The sequence below is a fragment of the Oryza brachyantha genome, chromosome 11 (assembly GCF_000231095.2).
Source record: "Oryza brachyantha chromosome 11, ObraRS2, whole genome shotgun sequence".
Taxonomy (NCBI): domain Eukaryota; kingdom Viridiplantae; phylum Streptophyta; class Magnoliopsida; order Poales; family Poaceae; genus Oryza; species Oryza brachyantha.
The window spans coordinates 10,918,793-10,945,559 of record NC_023173.2 but is presented as its reverse complement, the minus strand read 5'-3'; the positions used below and the strand labels follow the sequence as shown (position 1 = coordinate 10,945,559).

General features: G+C 39.8%; 2 protein-coding genes and 1 long non-coding RNA gene across 3 annotated transcripts; 1 reads left to right on the top strand and 2 right to left on the bottom strand.

Moving 5' to 3' along the window:
• The first annotated feature begins 2,763 nt into the window (after nucleotides 1–2,763).
• LOC107305322 lies at nucleotides 2,764–12,627 on the top strand. The gene is made up of 3 exons (XR_001551450.1): nucleotides 2,764–3,030; nucleotides 3,321–3,563; nucleotides 11,895–12,627. It is a non-coding gene; the product is annotated as an uncharacterized LOC107305322 (long non-coding RNA).
• A 151-nt stretch (nucleotides 12,628–12,778) lies between these two features.
• Nucleotides 12,779–14,323, bottom strand: LOC102712859. The gene is made up of 2 exons (XM_006662869.3): nucleotides 13,959–14,323; nucleotides 12,779–13,545 (listed from the first exon to the last, which is right to left on the bottom strand). The coding sequence occupies exons 1-2, from the start codon at nucleotides 14,065–14,067 to the stop codon at nucleotides 13,139–13,141; spliced, it is 516 nt and encodes a 171-aa protein (XP_006662932.2). The 5' UTR covers nucleotides 14,068–14,323; the 3' UTR covers nucleotides 12,779–13,138.
• A 1,905-nt stretch (nucleotides 14,324–16,228) lies between these two features.
• On the bottom strand, nucleotides 16,229–20,973 carry LOC102709971 (GDT1-like protein 3). The gene is made up of 9 exons (XM_015842639.1): nucleotides 20,616–20,973; nucleotides 20,452–20,511; nucleotides 20,228–20,356; nucleotides 20,026–20,124; nucleotides 19,566–19,638; nucleotides 19,091–19,176; nucleotides 17,413–17,496; nucleotides 16,901–16,960; nucleotides 16,229–16,703 (listed from the first exon to the last, which is right to left on the bottom strand). Exons 1-9 carry the CDS (start codon nucleotides 20,688–20,690, stop codon nucleotides 16,515–16,517), a joined length of 855 nt encoding a protein of 284 aa, XP_015698125.1. The 5' UTR covers nucleotides 20,691–20,973; the 3' UTR covers nucleotides 16,229–16,514.
• Between the last annotated feature and the right edge of the window lie 5,794 nt (nucleotides 20,974–26,767).

The window sequence follows — 26,767 nt, the reverse complement described above, 5'->3', positions numbered from 1 at the left end:
GATTTAAAAAGTGAAGAACAAAGTTTCGAGATGTGTTATATATTTTGATTTGAACTACTAATCCTATTATATTTGCCATGTAGCGATACTCTGGTCACACAATTAATTTAATTAATTACCACCACCATCCAAAAAATGCTTCATCGTTCCTTACCCCACAGATAATAACACAAAGCTAAAGAAATTATAGTTATCTTTCGTTTTTTACTTTCACAAATCCTAATGCATTTATATAACCTTAACATCCATAAATTTGAATATTATATTTATCTGTTACTTTCATAAACTCCTATATAATGAATGTTTAAAACTAAAGTGTCTCCATGGGCCTTCTAGGAATTTGAATCAAAGGAGTTGTGTGAGGATTATGTAGAATTCAAATTTTGTAGGAATTTTTCTATGTAGCCCTTTTTAGAAAAGATTAGAACTTCATATATCCTATATAATTACTAAGGAGTTATACAATGCATATATATTTTAGAGAAAAAGAATAGCCAGAGCATAACCTCTTAAAAACATTCTTTGACTCTATCTCTCATCCGATTCCTATGTTTTTTCTATAGCCTATTCAAACAGTTATATTAATTTTCTCAAAATTATATGTGCTTTGATATGATAGAACTACATATTTAAAGGGTTATCTTACTGCACTACAGATTTAGCCTGCCCACTATCACTAACTAGAGGTTTTAGAGGATCCCTAACAGCTCATCTAAATTTGGTTATTCATATCTTCATTTGTATGATCATCTAAACTAGTTTCATCCTTTATATCTCTATGTACTCCACTAAATCATCTATACATAACATCCTTTGTATCTCTTTGGAGGATAGAGAGAGATCATCCAAATATGAACGTTCTCTCTCCTAATATGGATGACGTTTAAAAATAAATGATAGGATAGCCGTTCTGCTGGAGCTCAATTTGTAATTTTCATCCTCTATTTTTAGGATAGAGAATATGATAGATGAGCTGTTGGAGATACTCTTAACCTTGCCTTAACTAACACATGAGACCCACCTACAATATTAGGAACCTATAGATTGTTAACCGCCAAATAAGAACATGTAGTCCCAGGATAATTGATTATAGGATATAGTCCAAATGCAAACATTCACTGCTTAATTACAAATCACCGCAACCTATTAACGACGCATCTTCAAGGTTCCTAAGGTTGTAGGTGGGTCCCATATGTGAGGTAATAGTTAAGGTTAGAACCTTTAGTTTTGGGATAATACGTATACTAGATATGTGATAGTGATCCTTAAATATGTAGTTTACCATACAATGGTAAAAAATACATGCCCTACCTAAATTGTTGAATAAAACCATTCTCAGTGGTCCTTTCATTTGGTATTAATTATGTGTCACATCAGATTTTTTGATGATATAATAAGAATTTAATTAGGAAAGAGAAGAAAACACTTTCATCCTAGTGAAAGGCTCGTGACGTGGCTCAAACATTTCTTTCATCTAGATCCCGTACGAGGTCCACCTCCTATTTTCCTATCATGCAACAATTACTCTCATGTAAGAATTTAATAGTCTATCAAATTTACAAGACTATGAAATTATAGAGACCACTGAGAGATGCTCTTTCATTTCACATAAAAAACTAGAATGCTGACGTATCACATTTGGAAACTATGAAATAAAAGAGGCCACTACGAATGGCCTAATATTAGCTACTCGCTCGGTATCCGTTAGCACAATTTTTAAAATTTAAATGATGTGTTTCATGTGAAAATTTTGTACTCCCATCTTTTTTTATGGACATCATTAAATTTAGCTAAGTTTAACCGTTCGTCTTATTATTCTTTTTTACAAATATGCAAAATTATAAGTTATTCTTAATGTTTCTTAAGTAATAATTCAAATCATAAAACATACTTAATAATTATATATATATTTGAATAATTTGAATGGTCAAAGGTAGACCTAAAAAGTTAATGACGTCAAATAAAAAGAACGGTGGGAGTATATAAAAGTTTTTCTTAAAAATTCAAGCAAATATGTTTCTCAACTTATAGTAACTAGTACTTCTCAATTAATTATATATGCCAATTATATATATTGTTTTGTACGAGACCATTCTCAATTTATTACGTATGCTAATTATATTTCTCGTTTCACAGGTGACCAACGAGTTAATCCTAACAGTGAAAAACAACGCAACCTAAATCTATAATTTTGTGAGAAATGTTTTTAAGTTTATAGCTTTATGATAGAATAGAACAAATGTTTATTTTTATAAAATTTACTCCATTTTTGCTATGTTTTACATTTTCTCCGTTCTATACTTAGAGCAGGTACAATAGCATTCTATAAACTGACTATAAACATATTTTAAGGAGGTAACAGAGGAGAGAAAGAAAGTGTGATACAAATTTATGATATGGTAATATATGTTTGAGGCTATAAGCTGCACACGGACTCTAAGACACAACGTGTGTATGATATATGGGATATAGTAGTATATGTTCTGTAGCTAGCTATTTAATAAATTGACTATTAGATTGACTATAATGAATTGAAGTTAGTAGTTGGTTATATGATTGAATTTGCTCTTATTTCTATTAAAAACATGTAAATTTTATCTGTTATTTTTTTTTTCACGATCGTACGTTTCCAAGCAGCCCCAACGAGACAAATAAAGCGAGGCCTGCTGCCCTGCCCCCCCCCCCCCCCCCCCCCCCCCCCCCCAGACGAGGGCGATAAATTAAAGCCGCCACAACACGCACTCATCACTCGCCGACCGAGAAGTAGCTTTAGCTTAGGAGTAGTAGCTAGCTTGAGCTTGCCTTTCCAGTCGCCGAGGCGACGACACGCTCCCCTCCTCCTCCTCCTCCTCTCCTTCCCCCTTCTTCAATGGAGGCGTGCCATGCCTTCCTCCTCCATCCTCTCGCCTCCTCGATCACCCATCTCGAAGCTTCTTCTGATCGGTCGCTGACGCTGCTCGTCGTCCGTGCCACGAGGATCACCCATCTCGTGTTCTTGCTCTTCACCAAGCTTTAGCTGGTTGTCATCAGGTGAAACCCCCCGTCACGCCGCTTCCGCTTCTTCTTCTTCTTCCTCCTCCATGCTCGCTTATAGTTGCCTTCCTCAGATTTCATGCATGCTGGTTTTCTTTTCGTTTTTTTGGATAATCGCTTCACGCTGCATTGGATCTTGGTTCCGTTCCATCATTTCCATGGCCGCATCTGTTTCTCCATGTAATATTGCTGCTTGGTTCATCCAAAGCAAGGGACCATCCATCCACGCTTCGATCTGTTGGTTTCTTGTCTAATCCATTCTTGGTCTGATGATTCTGCTACTTCAGGTTATTGATTCCTTGCCCGTCGGCTAGGTCGGGCAGCCGGAGCGCCGTGCAGGATCTGGTCTGCTTGCCTACCGGCCGGCGGTGACAACGAGAGAGAGCACGCCGGGGCGGCGATCGCGGTGAGCCACCCCGCGGCGGCGTACCTGCGTGCTTTCTCCCGTTGTCACTGGCATACATACCACATACATACATGTGCTCTTGCATGCGCGCAAGCTTCGCCTTCCTGCTGGTGCTGTGCTGCCGGTGAGTACTCAGCTCGATCACCAAATCTCCCCTAAATGTTATCTTCTTGTTTATGACTACTCAATTTTAATCCCTTGTGGTTTGGTTTGGTTTGCTTCATCTTTAATGAGCCTTTTTTCTCATGACTTCTCTGAGGACTTATCCACATGATTTCTTTTGTAGACTTTTCCACGGTAGTGTAGTTTTTTTTCTTTTTTTTTCCCTCTGAAGATTGCTTGTGCATTTGTTAGTTCGTTTGAGCCTTCGATCTGTTTGCTTACAAATCATGTCTCCCGTGCTTTCACAGATTCGTTAGATGTTCTTGATGACTAGTGGAGTTTTTGTTAAGATCTTGATGGTATAAATTTCATTCCCTTATCTTCACTGGGGAAAGATAGCTTTGTTGTTCAGTATTTCATCTACTGAATCACTGTTTTCAGTCTATTGCTGCATGCATTAGTTTTGGGCAAGTAGTGGCAGGACCACATGAAATTTAAGATTATCACTCTTGGGCCTTTATGCATTGTGCTAATTCAACTATCTTGTGGAGTAATTAATGCGTTACTGTTCCATCATCAGTGCTGGTTATTCCCGGGGCTATGATTAATTGTGGTACTCTGATTCTAAATATAGTTCATTTTAGAGTTATTTACACTCCTTTAGATATAATGAGACAGTACAGGACTTTTGATGCTGCACTTGTCCCCAATTTTTCCTCTTGTAGGAGTACCATTGCTAATTGAATATTGCCACTCATTTGTAGTACCATGAGGTATCATTTCCATCGTATAATAACTGCAGGGCCAAAAAGGTTGTTTTTACAGTTTTCTTAGCTCATAGGGAGTACTGATTCTATTTTGCTTTGCTTTTTGTGAACCAACTTTGTGATGAGATTATAAATTTTGTTTCGACTCTTCATGGTATGTGTTAGGTGCTGTTGCAATAACTCTTCATTTACATGATCATGAAATACTGTTTTCCGTTTCATCCATATATGGCATGCATAATATACAAGCACAATGTACAACAGATAGGATTTGGACTTTGAAAACCTCATGGCCTTTAAATTAGTACGGGTCTGTTCAACTAACTCCATGGTAGATAAGCAAGATCAAAACGTGTGCATTGAAACATTGTACAATCAAGCTCTCTTAGAAGTATTTTCTTTCATAGCCAGTAAGAAAATCATACAATGGGATTTCTTTTCCTATATTATTATTGTTTACTCCTGAAGGCTGACTCAACTAAGAACTTGGATTGAATTATACTGCCTAACATAATTGGTTTATGATATTGAGTTAAAGCAACTTCTATTCTACTAAATTAACATTATCCTACCTTTATGAGACTTCTTTCTGCAAAAAAAAAACTAAATGAAGAGGATTATCAATGTTTGTTTTCTTCAAAACAAAAACATGGTAAACAGCTATTTGTTAATAATTGTTGTGATATGACAACTAGATGGGAATAATCTCTAGTTGCACTTGATCCTAGTACTCTAGTAGAACTAACAAATTAATCGTACGTCTATCCGTGCAAAATTAGAGTTGTTAACTTGGGAGAGTTAAGTGGTCAAATTCAGATTATGAGTTTATGACAGCCAATCCATTGGCAAAACTATCTCAACTTCAAGACAAACAACTTAGGTTGGAAATTGTGAAGATGGCCTACTAGCAAGCTGTATCCTTTTTGCTAGCTATGGCCAATTCTTTACACACCTCGGTGGACTCTAAATTATTCCTTCTCTTTTGATTATCGTTTGGATTTCGTTGGGAAATGTTAAGTTTTGAATTTCAACCTTTTACTTGGTTGTCTTGAAACTTCAAAATGGTAGATCTTATGCTATATAATTCACCAATATCAGCAGTTTTCCAGATAATTTTAATTTTTATTACCTTTTACGAGTGAAAGTTCAGGTTCTAACTTGTAGGGGGGACATAGATAATGGAATTTTTTAAGGTACTCTTCTGTAACTGTGAGCCGTCCGTTACTTTAGATCTGACGGATCTGATTTTCATATATTACGTTGGTAGTAGTTTAGTAGAAATTTTATAGGGATAAAATTAAAACTAAAATATATAACATTGCAATAAATTTGTGTATAATATTTCATATTAAATAGATAAATTGCTATGCATATTTTATCAAAGTTTCAAATAATATATTTAATATACTTATGAAAATATATGGTTAGATTTAAATTTTACTACACTACTACCCTTCCTACCGAAGGTACCGTAACAATGCCCTAGATAATGGCCTAGAAGGCTACTTAATCCAAACATATTTTGTATATAGTCCACAAAATTTATACCAAAATACAGCCATAAGGCTGGTTTTTTTAGGACAATTAAGATCACCTTTTTCAAATGATAAAGAAAATGTACTGATAATTTTTAACACCAAGTTTTCATTAGTTTAACGGGGTCATGCTATTCTGAAAAGCCTATCTATTGGTGTAATCTCTATCATGCTTGGTGATATTGATAGCGATAACAATTAGTTTTATAATTAGATTTGTTGTATGGCCAGCACATTGAATCAGTGATATAAGTCTGCTTGTCAAGGTCAAAGCTAAGTAGTTATCCCTCACTGAAAGGAGAAACTTATCAACAATAAAATTGATATATGTGCCACTTATGCTTCAATCCATATGCATCTCTTGGTGTCTTGTAAATTTGGCTGGGTGCCCCAGACTTTGTTCAGTCAAACACTTCTACTTTTCCATTACAGTGTAAAAGAGTTTTTTCTTTCAATTGCTCACATGAATCCTACAAGGAAAATGTTAATTTTATGAAGAAAATGGTATCTGGATTTGTATTTCTTTAAAATTGGATGTTTCTCCTTTAAAATTGCAAAGGATTTGTGTGAAGGAATTTTGTAGGAAATTTTTCTGTATGGTTCTCTGGAAAAAGGGTTGGACATCTTTGAGTCCTACGACTTCCTCAACCACATGAATTTTGGAGAAGATTTGGCGCAGTTCAATATCATGGAAATTTTCTTTTTGTTTAGCTCCCTGATAGTTTTTTTATTTGTTTGTCCAATGTCTATTAAAATTATGCATTTTTTTCTACTTGTGCATCTTACATGTTTCCTAGATGGGAGGCCTTGAAGATTTTAATTACTACTATTGATACTGTTCTGCATATATTTTTGTATTAGTTTGAATTTTCGTTGAGCATTGGAAGATTATTTGCAATATTGAAGCATTTCATAGTACTCTATAAATTAATGTAACTGTCAAACTATCCTAGGGACATTGATTTATTGCATTTGTTAAATTATCAAAAAATAGTTTGGAGGTTCAGTATCTATGGCCCTTTTTTATTTAAGGGTACATATATACTCTGATATGTTTTTGACAGATTAAAAATAGGTTATGATTAGTCCAGCTTGTTAATTATTTTTTCCCTGAAGGCCATGCATGAGTCAATATTAGCATTCTTACCATTACAGGTGATAAGAAAAATTTATAATTAATGCCTCCAGCGAATTTTGTCCACGTAGCCAATAGAAATGCCCTCACAAGTTAAACATCCCTTGCAGTATTATAGACGATGGTTGTGATGCCACCAATGACATAATTCACTATTTTGAATCTCTTCAAAATTCACTCTTTTGAAAGGGAGATGTCATTCTACACAGCTGAATGGTCATGTCCTCCAGAATATGCCATCAAAAGATTCCTAACACTGTCCCCATGACACTATTTATTTTTATTTTCATTTTTGAGCTATTATCATCTATTCCTTGTCTGTTCCACTGCATTCGGTTGAGGAAACTACAATTTGACAATATTACTACCCCATGATGCACTAGATATGATTATTTGATTACCTCATGCCCTTACAACAAGAACTCCATCCCACATCAATCCTACCACATCAATCCTACTCCATAATTAAGTAAAAGGCATTAGGACCAAAGTAGGCATTGTATGAATGTATCAGCTTATCACTAGAACCCATTCCCGCATCAATTCTCTAGGACCCAGTGTTCTCAACATAAGATACAGAGGTACTGCCTGAACATAAAAACTCAAATTTCATTTTAATTTCCAAGAATTGGCAAGTTCATGGTGATGTGACATGATTGACTAACTAATCGATCAATCAATCAAATCAAACCAAGAGAAATAGCTGGATTGATCAAAACTTACACAGATGGGGTAATTGAGCTTCATGATGATCCAGAGATTGAATTAATATTGGTGGTGGTAGTCTATATACACGTGCTAAATGTACACATGTCAATTGCCAACTCTAGCTCCACCGCCATGTCTAATGGCACACGTGGGCCCTAGCTCCTCATTTGCAAACTCTAGCTCCATGGTTGTGCCCCTTCATAAGTACAATACAATTGAGAAGTTTTTCATAGTATCCATAGGTGGCTTCGAGAGATGCTAGAAATTTAGAAATGAAAAAGAAGATTACAGACTTGTGGCAGTAGGGAAAAAACCAGGTATTGAGGTTTTGTGGTTGTGACCAAAGGAAAAGGGAGTTATGGGGCATTTTTGCCATTCTCACCAAATATGGGCATACTACCACTTGGACACCACAACTTGGAATTGCTAGAGCAGATGGTAACAACGTTATGATCAATATTCAGATGTTCTAGTATGGGGGAAACATGGAGTATTTTCAATGAAAATCCCATTAATCAATGGTTTAGAGCATATAATGAATTTTCACCTTTTAGAGTCTCTAAATTCTTATGAAGGACAAGGGTTAGCAATTTCAGAATGAGATTTCTGAAATTTCAGAAATTTCGCAAATGCCCGTGGGGTCCGGTAGTCAGTCACTGCCGGGCAAAAATTTCAGTAGGAAAAGTTTGGAAAGATTTGCACTAAACCTAGTCCATCTCACGGTGGTCAAACGGTCAAGCCAGGTGCTGCACATCCGAGAGAGGCGAGTGAGGTGACGGGCGGCGGTGGCTTGCCCTCAGCGCGTGCGGCAAGAACCCCGGCGTCGGCGGCTTGGCGTGCGCGGCAAGGGGAGGCCCTGGTGTCGGTGACTCGGCAAGGGTAAGGGAAGGTTGCAGCACCAGCGTCAGTGGGTGTTGTAGGCGGCGGCGGCGGCGGCAGATGCGGTGGCAAGGGGAGGGGAAGAAGGCGGCGGCGGCGCCGACTGCTGCATGGGGAGGTGTAGGCGGCGGCGATGGCGGTGGCAGGGGGAGAGGAAAGGGAGGACTGTGCCGGCGGCTGTAGGAGAAGAACCAGGCAGCGGTAGGGGGAGAGGGAGGGGAAGACCACGGCGCCGGCGACGGTGGTTGTAGGGGGATGTCCAGGCGGTAGCAGCAGGGGGAGAGGGAGGGGAAGGGGAGGATTTTTTTTTGGATTTTTTGGTGAATTTGAAAATTTTAGTTCAAAATTTCTGAAATTTCCGGAATTTGGAAATTTCGGCCCCCTGGTAGAAAATTACAAAATGAAAGTGAAAACACTGTGAAGGACAAATAAAGTGCCCCTAGCATATAGAAAGCACCTCTACTAGATTTCTTGTCGTGAACTTTGGTCTTATAATATTATGAAATACACCATGTATTGATTTTTATTGTTTACAGTTAGTTTTGGGGCAATGTTACGCTACCTCACACTACTAGCGGTAGTAGTGTAGTAAATTTAAATCTAACTATGTATTTTTAATAAGTATGTTAAAAATTTTATTTGAACCTTTGGTAATATATATTTACCAATTCATCTGTTTTAACATGATATATGACAAACAAATTTGTCGCAAGATTATATATTTTAGTTTCCATTTTACCCCTATAAAATTTCTACTACTACTATCGGTGTAGTATAATACAATCAGAGCCTTTGGCTCACAATTATTTGAGAGAGTTGTTAAAAAAATCCTAGAATGGTAGTTGGTGGGGTGTGAGCATAGGATATAAAGAAGCAAAAGATAAAGGGAAACATGTCCTAGTAAAAAGAAATTGTAGTGCAAAACCTAATCAAACTATCCTATTCCTAGTTGATGAGAAAGAAGGTTGTATTATAATACCCTGGCCTTCTAGTAGTAGATTAGGGCGATGTGGCCCATGGTGCGGTGTTTGTGGGGTTGAAGCCAATATATAAACCATGCTTCCACAATAGTACCTACGGGTTAATCCTTCTATACGAAAAGATGAAAGCTAGGTGAGCTGCTATTCCCATGTGACCCAATTCCTTGGAAGGGATTTTGGACTCTATGGCGTCATATGTATAACTAGTGATCATGGGGGTTCTTGTAAAACCTCGGCCGGTATAGTTGAGGCCCGTGTGGCCTATGTTGTGTGGAGGTTGTGGAATTACATTCCAGTGAAGATTTTACATAGGTTGATGTCATCATTAAATCCACTCATTCGAACCATAGCATTTCCCAATTAGGCTTTCACATGAAGTGAGGACGGATATACATGCTAGTGAGGTTCGATGTGTAAGTGGCTCTACTCCTTGGAAGAGTTGGGTGTTGCCAACTTACAGTTCTACACACATGGCTGAAAAGTGAAAAACCAATATGTAAGTATTTACCATGTGAATCCTGCTACATTCCTTGCTGGTATATGAAAATAATGGCCTTCCATGTTGCTTTCCAAGGATCCAAGGTGGAAAAGGAGGAAGGTCCTGTATTTTGTGGGCATGAGATTATTCTGTAGCATCATGCACTGATCAGTGAAGCCAAATCTTACAGTTCAGAAACACAAAGTGGACAAAGGCAGACAGAACTTAGGTACAGGTTGGTAGGTAGGTAGGCTCCTTTTCCTAGAGAATATACACATGAAACTTTTCTGAGCATCAAAAACACACCTGGGGAACTGTTTTTTGTTTAGTTTTGGAACTTCTGAAGGAAATTAACTGATCATGTATTGAGTGTAGTTGATTATTGGTTGCTGAAAATGCTATTACTTAAGTCTCTGCATGTGTTTCTGTTTGTATCATATGGATCCCTTCTTTGTTTTTGTTCATCCCACATTGGTAACATTGTGCATAAGAGTATGTTTCATCTTGATGAAACACATAAAATGGAATAGTTCAACTAAAAATGGGCACTATGGAGCTATTCATGTTTTAAATTTCATTGGTATTATTCAATGTAGAGTAAAATTTACCCGATGTGATTGTTTGAGAATTCATCTTCGGAACATCCAATTATCATATTGTACATTCAGATGATATAGAACCATGTCCAAATTGGAAAACTTTCCCTACTATTTATGGTCAATGAACTGAAAATTTGCTCAGTAGTTGTCATTGTGGTCAGTTCAATTTAGTGTTCACGTCTGTATAGCGTTTGTTATGTAACATTCTAATCTGTACAGAATCAATTTGTTTATAAATTTACTTGGAGTTCAGAACCTTCTCTTGTTAAATTCACCTTTATATCATGGCTCATTAAATGTATAAAGTTTAACTTTCCATGAATTGTGTTATGACAAAGTTCAGAAAATGAAGTTAAAACAGTGGTTGAACGAAGGATGTAGCTAGTTTGTCATTTTGTTCGGTAGGAGTTTGCATGTAATGATGGATATTGCACAAATCAAGCCATCTTCTTTTTTTCTTTTGGTTTCTGTTGATGTATTGTTGTTTCTTGGACATTTCTGTACGCACAGCCTTCACATTGAGGGATCCATCTCAGCATGAAATTGATCACGAAGCTGTACCTGTACTAGATTCACTAAAGTAAACCAGGAATTCTGTTAACATGGGGCTGTGCATTTCAGTCAAACAAATCAGAAGGGGAGCATTTCAGATGCTTTTACCAACTTCTTAGTCTGATGCACCGGTTGGTAAATAAAGGTTGAATGACGCGATTTGAAAATGAGTTCAAAGTCATCCAAAGCAGTCAAACCGCAGGCAAACTTTATGCTACTAGTACAAGGGGGTCATTGTTTGTGTTTTTTGGGGAAAAAACCATACCGTATATTTGCAAACGAAAAATAATTTATTAATAAAAGTTTTATATGTGCATTCTTAGCAGATCTAAAAACAAAGGCTAGAAAATAAACTATGATGAAAGAAACTCCAAATTTTAACTCTAAATTTACTCCAAAATTTAACTTTAAATTTCAGTTGAAAATTCAAATTTTGGCTCATAAGCATAAGCAGAAGCGAAAAGATGAGGGCGCAAGCTTATTAGCAAGAGGTATTTCTTAATTGAAATCTGTGGGTCGAGCTTATATATGCATGTTGTCATTTTGATCAGAGTTTCTTTGTACTCTTAGTTTGATGGTCTCCTATCCCTTTTGTATTGTTCCATCTGTAGTTTTATTGTATAGTATGCTGTTTTCAAAGGAGAGACGCGTGATCAGGCATCTATTCTGTTAGATATAATTTTTCAACTGTTTGATCAGCTAATGGGTTTCTTTCTTGAGGCCATCGACTCCTGAATTCTCCAGCATCCCAAGGAGTTGATTTTGATTTTGGTGCATGCATGTGCGTTCATCATCAGCATGTTTTCCCCAAAGCAAGCAACTGCTGGAGTCTCTCAATCTGAAGAACAGATTTAATTACCCAAAGGCCAAGGCTGTCAACTGGTGCATACGAAACACGTTGAGAAACAGTGTGAGCTTGATCTTTGTGACAGATGCAGTGATTTTGATTATCTTTTTCCGTTCCTGCACATGCTACTGGACGAGTACGAAAACCGTCGCCAATGATGCATCCAATGTTTATGTAAGCATATAGATGCAGACATTTTGACTTGACTTTACATCCGATTTGTGCTCATCCCCTTGAAATTTGTACATCACCATAATCTCCTGTTTCTTTAGGCAACTTATTACAGTGACCCCTTTTGAGGGTTGTCTTCGCTGCTGGAGTAATTGTGCAGGACTGGGATATTATCAGATATACTAAGATGGATTTGCTGCATATGTTTACAATCATATCCTTGAGCGGTTGTGGAACTATTGTAACAAATAAATGATAATGGCGTTGCACATGTTAGATGGAGTTTATCCATTACTCACTCTGTTTAATATCGCAAGATTTTATGGCATTTCTAGATTCATATATATGGTTTGCATTTATGTCTAGATATGTTAGTATTATATGAATGTAGCAATGCTAGAAAGTCTTGCGGTGTAACGGAAGCCGATCGTATTATCTTTGTGTGTTCATCTATTATGTAAAAGTCCTGGTGTAACAACTAAAAGTGTCACACGATTTCCTACATGAATCTGCATGATTATTTTCCAATGTTCCAAGCAAGCCAGATATGATATACCATATTGGGAGGTTCTATATAATTAAATATCCCTTGTGAAGTAAAATTCACACGCGTACATGTTTTTTTTCTTTTCTTTTTTGTCGTTTCTTCTGTCTATTGTCATCTATTTTCCTTATTCAATACATACGGTGCGACAAATTTCGCTGCGTATATCGGTATATGCAAACACATCATCGGCCAGTCTGAAAAAAAAAAGAACCTATTTCACAACACCAACATGCGCAAGCAAAAATTCTCTTGAACTCCAATTAGAGTGGCACAGGGCATGAACAGATCAAAGAGAGCAAAAATAATAGCAGAAAAAAGAAAACCAAGAGAGAAATTACAGCACAAGCCCATGATCACAACAACTATATGCATATATATGCCACCCTAGTAATAATTAAACTAATTGCGGGCAACTCTATCTACAACCACATTCTGGCCCTTGTGAGCAGCCAGTGAGGCCATGGCAAACTCAAACTGCTCCATGGTGAGGCTGGACATGGAGAGCAGCTCCCTTGCCTCCTCCTGCAGGCCGCTCAGGCTTGAGATGCTGCTGCAGGACCCATCCAGCCCAATGTGTGCCACATGCTGCACATCTGTGGGGAACCCAATCTCTATGTTCATGTCCTCCTCGTCATTGTCGTCGTCATCGTCCTCCTTGTATATCTCGAAGATGTGGGACAGGCTCTTGAAGCTCTTGATGAGCTTCCTGATCCCCGCCAGAAAGTGGCGCCTCGCCGCCTGGCTCTCCTCCTGATCGGTGCTGGTCTTCGTCTTCTCCGTCGTGGCTTCCTCATTTCGAGTTGCACCTAAAATCATTATAAAAAATTTGAGAAGAAAAAAGAATTAAGCCATCAATTGTGCCGATTAACTACGCAAAGGAGAAAGAATAAATAACAAAAACCCATAACTTTTGCTTCAAACATATGTTCGGACTCACATGCCAGTCACCCAAAATGCTTCGTATATACGCACTAAAGGGGCAGATCAAGCATGAGGCAGTGAGGGTTCAAGCCTTGACTTCTACCGTCAAACCCATGTGAGCCCCTCATGAAAATCTTCTAAAATTTTATATTAAAGATTAATAGAAAGGAAGTTAAAGTTCTATATAATTTGTTTAGTCCCATCTTATATCATTGGTTAGATCTGTCACTGCACACAAACCACGAGAAAGCGCTCTGCAAGAAGAAGCAGAAGGTGCATATGAAATTATGAATGTTACCTGCAGCAAGAACCGGGTTGCCATGGCCCGCTGCAGAAGCAGCAGCAGCGGTGTGTGCTCCCAGCTCCTGGTTGCTGCTGGGCTGCAGCTCAGCGATCGGTGTCATCATACAGCGTACTGCACAGTAGCTTAGCTAGCTAGAAAGAGTATGATGATAGACAGAGCGAGAGAGAGAGATTGGATGGAGGAGCAGCTGCAGCATATATGCAAGCAGAGCAGAGCGGCGGTGGCTCCGTTTGGTCGCCATGGCCACACCGGCGCTGTTAAGTATGTATAGAGAGAGGTGTGGAGTGGAAGGGAAGGCAGTGATCGATCGAAAATGGAGGTGGTTATGGTGGTTATCTGGATGGATGGATGGATGGATGGGGGAGGAAGAGAGAAGAAAAGGTGCGGTAGCTGCGGGTATCGGTTTGGTTATAATTGCCGCTGCCACACGGACGGACGACCGGTACGGGTGCTTTCTTCGCTTGCTTTGCTGCATCCATCGCCTTCCTCCACGGCGCATGTCGCCGCAGGATTTGATTTTTGGCTCATCGCCGCGGTCACCATCAATCATCAACTGATAAATTTGATGATTTGACACTTTGTTCGTTGCCCAATTGTTTATGTTAACACTCGTGAGTATGACACGTGGGATCATCTGAGTCAATGACAGTGGATCATAATGTTAAATAATCGAATCTTAATCTTACAAGTGTTAAAAAATCAAATACCTCCGATCAGCTCAGGTGCTGTTCTTTTGGAGATAGGAAGGAAGAATAAAAACATCACTCTCTGAATTTTTATAGCTATTTCAACTTAATAAATGACTGTATTAGTTGTTATAAAGTAAAAGGTTTAATTTACAAATACGGAACGAGTAACTTTTATGTTTTTTTTTGTTCAATAAAACTACAACATAGGATGCCGTGAGTGCACGGGAGGAGTTATGAACTTTCGGATAATCTAAAGGAACATACATCCTGGTCACGCACACCACATTCCAACCGTCTCGCGGCTCCGAGATACATAACCAAAGCACCAAAATGTAATTTAGAGTGAGAATATGCTTCTGGTTTTAGTGGTTGAAAAGCTAGGATTGAAGAATAGAAAACAATGAAAAAGCATCCAAATTAATTTAAATTTATCTCGAAAATTTATGTTTTGTTGTGTCTTATAAGCTGCCAACTGTATATCTGGACTAAAGGAGATGCTACGATTTGCCATATACATATAATTATAAGCCAAATTTTAAATTTTAAAACTAAGAGATTTTGTGAAATTGTTATCATGGTTTATTTTAAATATTTATTTTTAAATCACTAATAGCACATATATAATTTTACATACAAATTATTTTTTCATTCAAACATAACAGAAACTAATAGAGCTGATTATTGTGCTCTCACATACTAAGGATAAAAACAGTACGAAAATTTACCGGCCGTACCGATGCCTTTTTAAAAATAACAATATAAAGATGATATCTTACTAACCATTACCATCTCTAAAATTTAACATTTTTAGTTTCTGTCTGAACTTTATTAAATTTCATACTAAGTAGTGCAATTCATAATTTTTCATAAATATAGAAATTTTTCGACCGTACCAATACCGTTTCTGAAAATATTATTAAAATACAATACCGTTTCTGACCGGTTTATCCCTACGCATACCATCTCAGACGTCACCGAGTACACAATGTGCAGTAACCCAAGACTTATTTCATTAAATCTCTGACAAGGTAGTCCGTTGCGTAATCTTGTACCTCGTCAAAACGTTGCTAAGCGCTAACAATATATTTCCACCAAACTTCTATGCAAAGTATGGATTTGCTGGATCGCAGGTGCGTCATGCCACTTTGTTGGTGTTCTTGCGTAGATCAATGTTACCAGACGTTCCCTCCAAACCCCAAAAAAAAAAAGAACTCACCAAACACCAATTCACCAAGAAACCATGATGGATGGACTTTATTGTAACCTCTTATAAATGTTGGGGGACCAGAATGACTGCTGGTACAAATATGCATGACAAGTTGAGAATTTGCGGTGATCATAACTCAATAAGATAAATGTGACATTCAATCAACATTAAATTCCTCCAAAATGTCCTGGCATAAACCTGAGGGCACAACTGTGCAAGCTGCAGTGGTACACCTGTAGTAGGTCCCAGATTAATAAGTTCCAAAAGGTGAATTTATGGTTTGATCTATTCTCCTCTCTATTTTGTTCCCCTGAATTTTGTATAGCTGAAAGAGCAAAAAAAAAAAAGTGATTACAAAGATAGGAGAATGGGATCAGAATAATACTCTATAGGCAAAGAAACTTGAATAGCATAGTGTACAAGTTAGATGTCAGGTACAACCAAGCAAAAAATCAGCCATGAATTCATCGAGGCAGCTTCTGCTATAGACTGAATAACAGTTTCACTCGCAAGGGCTGTACATGAGTTCCAAATTGTAGTTGTCGAGAGGTGCTCAAAGAATCAATTTACTTCCTCTATTTGTTTGCTCAACAGGGAGCAGGGCGATCTAAGTGTATCCTCCAAGAGTATGGAGCTGTCAATGTTTGTTCATCATCATAGTGGGGGATAGAAGTATGATGACACAGAGAACCCCAGGAAGAGGACACCTCCGATTGTTGCAACTGTTCGTTGCGAAATCTTGGATGCCAACATGCTCCCACCTATAACTGCAAGTGATGTGCAGACAGTGTGGCCCAATGATGCCCCGACTGCTACTCCGATGGCATTCTTGTGGGTAGCAAGCTGCAAGATATGTTGGTAGCATTAGGACAAATAGTAAAGGATATTATTGGGCCAAGGCAGTTTCAACTTCTTGTATGTTATCACAGCAGTCAATAAAAAATGAAATAGATAAATTTTATTGGCAGTTTTGGTTGCTTATAGTATACTCAGTAATAAAATAGAAAAAATGAAACACACTAGGTTAGTGGTAGCCCTACCGCAATAGTTGCTATTTGGCTTCGATCACCCCATTCAGCTAAGAAGGTTAAGATGAAAGCCTGCAGAAAGAAAGATAATGAATGAAATTTCAAAGAATGTCTCATTAAGAATTGCATATTACAGTTTACAGATAACCACTAGCCAAAAGAGAGCCAATATTGAAGCCAAACATAACACGAAAACATTAATAAGGGTGAGTTTGAGAATGAGTGAAAGAGAAGAAAAGAAAATCACGCAAAACAAGGTATCTCATTAGTGAATCATAAATTAAGTATTAGCTGTTACAAATTTGAAAAATGGACTAATATGATTCTTAAAGCAATTTTTAGATGGAAATGTTTTGCAAAATACACACTATTTAGCAGTTTAAGGAGAGTTTTTCTCCTTTTCATGTGTTTCCAAACAGACCCTCTATTGTACAACATTCGATATCTGAATATAAGTACTAACAGCAGTCCCATTGCGGAACATTTGACAAACATTTATAAGGTGACAACTGACAAATGCTGACCTCCAAAAAGATCGGTGTGCAAAATCTGCCAAAGAACCGACGAATGGTAGATTTTCCTTGACCTGCCTCGAGCTTCTCTTCCACCTACAGACATGCATGAACCATTAAAAGATCTGCAATCATTTTGAACACAGACATTTTAGGACTACTAGTAGCCTGTCTATCTGAAACTTACATGAAACCAGTCTATCAAAACCAAGTCAAAAGCCCCTTCATTAATAGTTATAAAAAAAATGAGCATTTTACTAAAACTTCAGTTAAAATGCCAAGGCATCTGAATTACTATTAGGCATTTTAGCATATGTCCATCTGCCTGTTTCGAAGGTAACAAGTATCAAGCTCTTTATTCATCTTGGCTACTGAAAAAATAAAAGAGATGTTCCTAAAAAGTGGTGATTTTGGGGTGGTCAGTAGTGCATCTGTAGTTCTTCCTTCCTTCCTTTCTATTCTATCAGCAAGATTGTCGATGTTTTAATCTTACCCTTTTAAGAGCAATCCTAATGCAAGACACTAATCATGATTTCTATACCTTCCATGTCATAAAAATACTAGTACTAGACATCACTCTTACAATGCAAACATTACTAATCCACATATGGATTTCATCATGTCTTGGGTGTCGTGTAGAAACTATGTCTCATGCAAGACATGGTTTCCTTGTCTTTCTTCATTTAATCACTTGTCACATCATCTTTCATCTTATGTAGCAACTCATTTAATTCTATGGACACCATCGTAGTCATTGCATTGTGAATGCCCTAATAAGTCATGTGATTGAGTGCTCAACATCCATCTCTCTTCAGATCTTTTGTGACAAGATAATACACAATTACACACACGTGTAGTGTTGGCAACACGTTTTATGAGAATAATGTGCATAGTTTGCACATGCTTGTTTTTAGGTTATTGACTAATATGAAGTCATGCGTACATTTTTTTTTTAGATTCGAGCATAATTACTTTCTATGCTTGTAACTTCAGATCTTGATATATTTATATGGCATTCGTCACAACACCTGGTGCACAATGCTAGTTCAAGAACCAATGGTACAATCTGCTGGATTCCCCACACAATCACAGAACCCACAGAAATGCAATCAAACAATTAAAAGGAAGAGAATGAAAAAAAGGATTTTGGCACTACGGAATCACTACAGACTTTTCAGTTCTTATTGTGAATTTAAAAGGGTAAAAGGAAATAATCATGAAGCAACGAAGTTTCTGCATGTGAGGCACAATCAGTTGACAATATGCGGCATCCCACTCGTCCTGGTCTGGCCCATGATCAGTGCAGAAGGTGGCATGTGTGCTCTAGTTTAATCACTTGCCACAACCAGGACGTGTAGGATGGCACCCTTCGTCAAATGATCATCGTGCGCATGTAGGGGCTTCATGGCTTTGTGATTTCCTGTTGCCACTTTAAATTCACAATGCAAAGAACAGAAATGGCTATAGCAATTCTGCAACGCCAAAAGCTTCCATCATCATCTTCCTCTAGTGTTACAATAGGTCAATAGTGCATTACAGCTAAGAAAGTATGATGAATACCAAAGTCAAGATAATGCCTTCCCTAGCACACCATGCTTAGTGATAACCCATGGCATCAAACAATCAAACAGACAATAATTGAGTTGCATTATGGATTATGACAGTAAATAGATGATAAAAGATGGCGTACTTCTTCCATTTCCTTCTTCTGAGATCCCTTTGGGTCAGACTTCCAAGCAATGTATAATAATCGTAGTCCAAAGAACAAGTACAAAACTAGCAGGGAAACAAATGAGTAGAGGAATTATGAGAAAATAGAGGATAAATATTAGTGTATAAGGTGTTTGATATGCAAATTATCCAACGTGTGAATTATGGTAGCAAGTAGCATCCATGCAACAAAAATGAAGTATAAATTGAGAAATCTGAACAGGAATATTAGATGTAAATTACGAGATTGGTTGTCTAGACTCTAGAGTACTGCAGGTCTGCAAGACTAATTTTCTAGTTGAATTCCACATAATGTAAGAAGTTTGCATAATGATGGAAACCAGATGACAACTGCATGTGTGAACTTGCAACACTGCCAGCATGAAAACTGCAGATATGAAAAGCATACTCCCAAAGCACACACCTAGAAACTCACAAAGTAAGAAAATGAGTACCTGTAGCAGCACTGTTAGTGTGCTTCCTCGATATCAAGTTGGGGACTATCCTACCTAGTCCAGTTGACAGTACCTTGAGAAGAAATACACATATTAACAGTGTATACAAACCTGTATAATATCTAATAAGATTAAAAGAATTACATAGTTGGCATACACAAATACCTAAACATGAGTATAGACACCAGACTAATAGGCCATCATGGTAGCACTAATCAGAACAAAGGCAAATAGATGCCTCAAAAATAAAGAACATAGCAACATTTATTTATTTCTGAATCTACATATACTAAGGGTGAAGCATAACAGCTGTATCTAACAAGATAACAAAGAAGCATAACAGATTAACAGCAAAGGTGACTCCATTTCTAGCGCAATTGAGAGGATGTTATATAATTTCCATTGGACAAGATAAAATAAACTTGAATTGACTAACAGACATTAATAGCCAGGAGCTCACCGTCATCACGTAGAGTGCTGATAGCGCACCAGACAGCACAATCGACTTGGGATGTCGCATTGCCATTAGCGCTGCAATAATAAAGGTTTCATCTCCAATCTACATCACCACAAATACAATCAAGCATCAATCAACCTCTCACCTAAACCGCACAGCCACCCTAACTGACCCCGGTCCCCTCTATGCTCATGCTAAGTAGTACCTCGCTGACTAAGATCATCGAGAGACTCGCGAAGAGCGCATCGAACAGCCCAGGGCCGACCTCATCGAGGGCCACCCCATGGTCTCCCTCCACCACTGCTTCCTTCTTCTTCAACCCGTGCAGGAAGCCCTAACAATCACATCCACAACCATCAAAGATTCGAGCTTCCACAGACACAACAAAAAAAAATCACAATCTCCAGATGCACGAGCCAGATTCCTCACCCCTGCGCGTCGTCCCAGCGAGACCCTCGACCCAGCCGATTCGTTGTCCTCGGCGCCCGCCTGAAGAAAACCAGAATCTTTCACAAGACTTCTCCCCGAGAAATGACTGAATCTAACGACATTTTTGCCCAAAGATCTCAACTTTCACGGGTTCTCGTTCTTACCACGGCCAAGGCGCAAGCGAGGAGGGCGACGACGACGACGACGACGACGAGGAGCCGTCTAGGGTTCGGATCCATTTTGCGGATCTCACGAACCCGAGGCTGGAGGATTTGGGAGGGCAGGAGCAGAACGTCGACGGATTACTCCCCTTTTCTTATGCCGTCGCGCGCGAATCAAGAAAAGCTGCGCCTGCCGTAGAAATCGAGGGCGCGTCACCGCCCAGATCTCGATCGAGATAGCGCTGCCGCCGGCGAGGTCGAGCTCGAGCGCCCGCCGGATCTGGAGCAAGTGCAGTCGAAGGGAGAGACCGCGAGAGAGAGAGAGAGAGAGGGAAGACCACAACTGTTTTGTTTAGGCATTTAGGGCTCATTCTTTTGGGAGAAAAAACAAAAGCAAATTGTTTCCTAAAGAATACTCCTCTGGCCTAAAAAAAAATTAATTCTTCGGTTTCCGCGTCGAAGACTATCTGTCTTATTTAAAAAAATTTTAGAAAATTAAAAAAAAAATTAGTCACATATAAAATACTATTCATGATTTATCATCTAATAAAAACAAAAATATCAATCGTAAAAAATTTGAATAAGACGAAGAGTCAAAAATTATAGGTAAAAAATAAAAAATTGATTTATTTTGGAACGGAGAGAGTAATACTTACGAGTGTCGGTCGATTTGGAGAAATGAAGCATTAGAAAATCAACAAGACTTTTTATTTTATATATGTTGTAGATAGAATATAAAGAAAATTTGGGGGCTCATTCATTCGAAGAAAAATTAAATTTGGGGGCTCATTCATTCGAAGGAAAATTAAGGGATTTTGATTCGGGAGAAATTATTTCTATGAGTGGTCATTCGAATGAACCGTAGGAACCCATATGACATTTTCCTTTCATATGAGTTATAGAGCGGAAACAAAAACACATTTTAAGCCAACTCTAACCTCTTACATTTTGTTCGGTTTATAGGATTTCTAAATCGTGTGAATAGAGAAAAAAATAGGAATACGACAGGAATGCAGGTGCAAACACATAGAATTGAAAGATGTTAGAATTTTCCCGTAGCTATTGGGTAAGCCAATTGAAAGATTGAGAAAATAAGGTTGGGGAATTTTTTTTCTTGGTTTTGCCCAAAAGTAAAGAGGTAGGAAATTTCCTATAGTATTCCTTTGGTGCATTGCTTTAAAATGAATATTGCTACCGTATTCATTCCAAACAATTTATTTTTTAGTTGTAAATCCTTTGAAACTAATGAACGCTTAGAAATTTTTTTATAGATTTGATAGTAACCCGTTAGAGTTAGGTTCTCGATCTTTCGATGAGAGCATTGGATAAGTCGATTGATGGGATGGAGTGTACATTCACGGCTTGACTACAACGATCCGAGTACGTTGCACCTTAGCAACACATAAACTTTTTAAGTTTTTTAGTTAATATTTAATTAATCATGTGTTGATGAGTTGCTCCATTTTAAATGCACAAAGAATATTAGTTTTCAACCTGAAGAAACAAATATAGTCTAATTGTCCATAGGAAAAGTCTACTTCACCACATGAAGTACCGAGGTTGGTTTACTTAATCTTCTAGAGTATGAAACCAGATATCCTACCCTTCGAACTATAGACACGAGTTGAAAATAACATCCTAGTGTGGTTTCGCAGGTGGTTTTGCTCAATGCGGTGACTTTGGCCATGTGGAATATGGGGGTAGTGACTTGGTGATAGTCAGTTTAATACTACTTTTCTAAGGTGAACTAGCTTGAAAATGATGAACACTAGTGATACTATATATTTTCATAATTGCAAGGAAAAATTTGGTTCGTCTTGGGTTTAATAGACCAATCTTTGCACCATGCAAGCAATACCACTGCCAAAACCATGTATAAAACCGATTTAGGGAGTTATTTGATACAAATTCCATGCTTTAGAGCATCTCCAAAAGAATGGCTAAATTTTGACTCTCTAAATCAAAATTTAGCCATTCATTTTAGTTCTGGCAACTCGAATTCATAGAGCATCTCCAAGAGACTATCCATCCCCACTCTTCAAATCCTGGCAAGAGGAGGATTGCAAGAGGGTCCCACCCACGTGGGACCCATGGATAGCAATTGTGTTAGTGGAGGAATGAGTTGCTAGATTTGGCCATTGATGACTCAAGTTTAGCCATTCAAATGATATGACAAGTCAAATAGTCACTCTCCTGGAGAGCATTTTTTTATGCAAAATTACCAAATTTAAGTATGGTAAGTGAGATGACTATTCTCGTGGAGATGCTCTAAGGGGTATAATGACTAGTTTCATACTTTAGTGGGTTAATTAGTCCAACCCCAATAGTTCATGGGGTGAAGTAGACTTTTTTCTTCTCCATATTAGGTAGATCTTTGTCACGCCTAGAAATTCCTCACACGAATTCCTGAACTTAATTGTGTATTAAATCCCTGTCTAGGACCAGCCAGGGTACACAAAAAGACAATGTTGATTACATAACCATCGTTCTTAGAAACAACTAAAAATTACACTTATTCTAGCGGAAATGCAGCGGAAAGAAAAACAAAGGGGTAGACTAGCTCCAGCGGGTACGGCTCCAGTCCACAGGCAACACTTCGACGGCGGAACAGCTCACTCCTGAGAGGCACCTCCATCGGACTCTGCTTCTAGCTCTGGGTTGGGAAAGTTAAGCAAGGCTGAGTACAAACCACCGTACTCAACAAGTAACACGGACAAGGGGAGAACAAATGATGCATAAGGATTAACAAGGACAGGCTAGGGTCAGTTGCGATAAAGCAGCAGTTTAAATAAATAACAGAGATTGAAAGAATAAAGGTAATTTAAATACAGCAAAGCATAAATAAAATAAGCAGTTATAAAGTACCACAACACTGTCCAACGTTACACCACGTTGCAACAGGCCCAACCACTACTCAACGTTACACCACGTTGCAGTAGTCCCAAGTGATAACAAATTTACTCAAGTTATTAGGGTTCACTAATCACAGTGAAGCTGGGAGTTCGCCCGTAACCGTGGGTACGGCTATTCGAATAGTTTATACTCTGATCAGAGGTGTACTACTATACCCACAAGACACGACTCCACTACACTTGAACGTGCGCCGACATACCACCACGGCATACCGGAAAGGAGACCGTGATAGGACCCGTTACAGAACCCTCCCTATTTAATCGCACCACACTTCAGGTTTCACCCCCTCCTTTACACCAAGTCGGGAAGTCCCCTCTTGTGCCTTGGTAGATCCGGAAGCAGGAGAAGCTTTCGTTACACCACGATTGCTCGTCCATACTCCATCACGCCTACCCTTGCCTGGGTACGTCAAATAGTTCGAAGTCATGCTTCAAATCCCACCTTACCCATTTCGGCATGTGGTTAGCACTTAATGACTTCCAGGGTTTCCCGTGAACCGGTCCTTAATCGCCATGGGTGCGACTCTCAAAACCATGCACCCACAGCCCACCATTATCAATATTTTAGTTGACATTAACCCGAACCGGGTAGTGAATCATTATCTCAGCTATTCAGAACTAAGCATAATTATATGAGATCCCATGAGCTATTTGTTCTAAGCATGGCTAAGCATTAACCTAGGCCTGACTCTAATCAAGTTACCCCTGGTCCAGCAACGAATAAAGTTAGATAAACAACGGCATAATAATAAGGTTTACCCGAAAATAGCATAAAGTAAGTACTTTAATTAAAACAATGCATATTTGAAATAAATAAGCGGGGAATTTGCAATAATGGGTTCAATATGTTCAAGGATGAGTGTCACTTGCCTTGCTCTGGCCCTTGGGGAACTTCGGCGACGATCTTGAAGTAAACCGGCTCTTCGGCGGGGTCCGAATCTAAGCGACAAAGCACAAAAATAAATAAAACAGGCACAAACTCTACTGAAACAGCAAAAGAAACTATTTTTAGTGGATTCTTGATAATTTTATGAATTTAATGAAATTTGAATGGGCCTAAACGGAGACTAGATGAATTACTTATGAATTTTAGAAGTTTTCTGGGTTTTTTAACTAAACAGAAAAGTCCTAAATCAATTATTGCACAATTAATGGGGCTGCTGACGTCAGCGAGGAGAGAGGAAGCTGACGGCTGACAGGTGGGGACCACCTGTCGGTGACAGAGAGGGGGAGGAAGAGACTGACACCGCGGGCCCCACGGGAGAAGAGAGAGAGGAAGAGAGGCGGGGTGACTGACGGGTGGGCCCCGTCGGTCAGCGAGAGGGGAGCAGAGAGGGGAGCAGCGAGCGCGGCGGCGGCGGCGCACGGCGACGGCGACGACGGCACGACGGCGACGGCGACGACCGGCGTCCGGCGGCTCGTGCGGGACCGAGCGCGGCGCACGGCGACGACGGCGGCGACGACGGGCGGGCGCGGGAAGCGGCCACGCGGGAAGGCGCGGGTGGCGCGAGGACAGCGTGACGACGGTGGAGCTGGGCGACGGTCTGGCAGGGGCTACCGGCGACCGGCGGAGTCCGACGACGACGGCGCGGGGGAGAGCTCGGCAGCGATGATGGAGGGAACGGGAGAGGGAGAGGGGAAACGCTCACCGGCGGCGACAGGGACGACGGCGCGTCGGCGAGGGCGAGGCGGAGGTGATGACGCAGACGCGCGGTGGCTGGCGACGCGTGGTGACAAGATCGGCGAACGGCGGCGAGGCGGTGCGGTGGAGGGGTCGGAGGGGCGGCGACGGGCGCGAGGCGTCCACCGGCGGCGACAGAGCCGGGGAAAGGTTGGCGACACCGAGGCGGAGACGATGACGCGGCTGGACGATGACGTCCGGCGGCTGGCGGCGAGATCAACCGGCGGCGGCGAACGACGACAGCGCGGCGGCGGCTCGGGCGGAGGCGGAAAGTGGGCGACGGCGCGCGGCGGCTCGGAATTTATAGGGTGGCGGCACCGGCTAGGGCGGGCGGAGGTTGAAGACCGAGTCGGCGACGACACGGTCTCGGCGGCGGCCGTTGCGGCAGCGGCTGTTGCGGCGCGGCGGCGGACTCGGACTTGGCCGGCGCGGCGCGGGCGCGGGCGGCCGAAACGGTCACTGACAGGTGGGCCCCACCTGTCAGTGGCGCGCGAGAGAGGAGGGAGGCGGCGCGGACTCGCGGCGCGGGCGACGCGGTGAGCTGGGCCGAGCGGCTGCCCAGGCGGGAGCGCGCGCGGGCGGAGGGAAGAGGCCGGCGCGGCTGGGCTGGCCGAGGAGGAGTGGGCCGGCTCGGCTGGGCCGGCCCGGGAAGAAAAAGAAAAAGAAAAAGAAAAGGAAAAAGAGAGAGGGAGGAAAATTGGACTTTGGCCCAATTTGAGGAGGAAGGGAAAAAGAAAGGAAAAAGGAGGGAAAAAAGGAAAACCCCACTTTTGCCGAGTTTTAAATTAATTTGTTTGGCCAAGTTTTATACTTCTGCAGTTTGAATTTAAATCCTGTTAGTCGATTTGCGAGCCTCGATTTAATTGAATTAATTCCTTTTAGAGGGATTTTTCTTGAGTTAATTAAGCCAATTGTTATTTACGGATTTCTTTTTACGGTTTAGGCTTAGGACGAAACTCCGGGTGTGACAATCTTCCTAATGTTGTGCTTCTTAAATAGAAGGACCAAGTTTTCTTTGAAGTTTTCTTTCATGAGAACATGTCAACATGTGTGATATATCTTCCTAATGTGATAGCTTCGTCAAGAAGAAAAACTGGAACACAACTAATCTAAAGATCCAAGAAAAAAGTTCTCCATTACACTACTCTCCTTTTAAATATTCTCTATTTGTTCATAAAATATAAAAAGTGTTTCTTGATTTTTAGCAGAATTTAAGTTTTAAGAAGAAATATTAAATTGCTCATCATTAAATAGGTGATGATTGGGAGGGGAGGAAGTTGAGCGTAAGCGATTAAGCTCCTTGATGTACGTAAGTGGAAATGCTTCTGGTGTAACACATAGACAAATTGTGTCGACAAGTGATTGACGGGACAACTGATACTAAAAAAAATCTTTATATTGTTTATAAGTTTGAGAACTAAAATGCTTATGCAGAAGGGAGGGAGTAGCATTTCTCTTTGAAAATGTTCAATGTTGTTTCTTTAAGGCAACATGTCATCTAAATTAGAGTTATCAACTATAAATACACCACCTCGCTCTGGTCTCAATCTCGCCTGTGCATC

Excerpts from the sequence above, each read along its gene's own strand:
- LOC102709971 (XM_015842639.1), bottom strand. The coding sequence starts at position 20,690 with ATGGATCCGAACCCTAGACGGCTCCTCGTCGTCGTCGTCGTCGTCGTC. Across the intron at positions 20,125-20,227 it reads CGATGATCTTAGTCAGCGAG|ATTGGAGATGAAACCTTTAT; the intron begins GTACTACTTAGC and ends GTGGTGATGTAG. Across the intron at positions 17,497-19,090 it reads AGAAGAAGGAAATGGAAGAA|GTGGAAGAGAAGCTCGAGGC; the intron begins GTACGCCATCTT and ends GCATGTCTGTAG.
- LOC102712859 (XM_006662869.3), bottom strand. The coding sequence starts at position 14,067 with ATGATGACACCGATCGCTGAGCTGCAGCCCAGCAGCAACCAGGAGCTG. Across the intron at positions 13,546-13,958 it reads CAACCCGGTTCTTGCTGCAG|GTGCAACTCGAAATGAGGAA; the intron begins GTAACATTCATA and ends TAATGATTTTAG.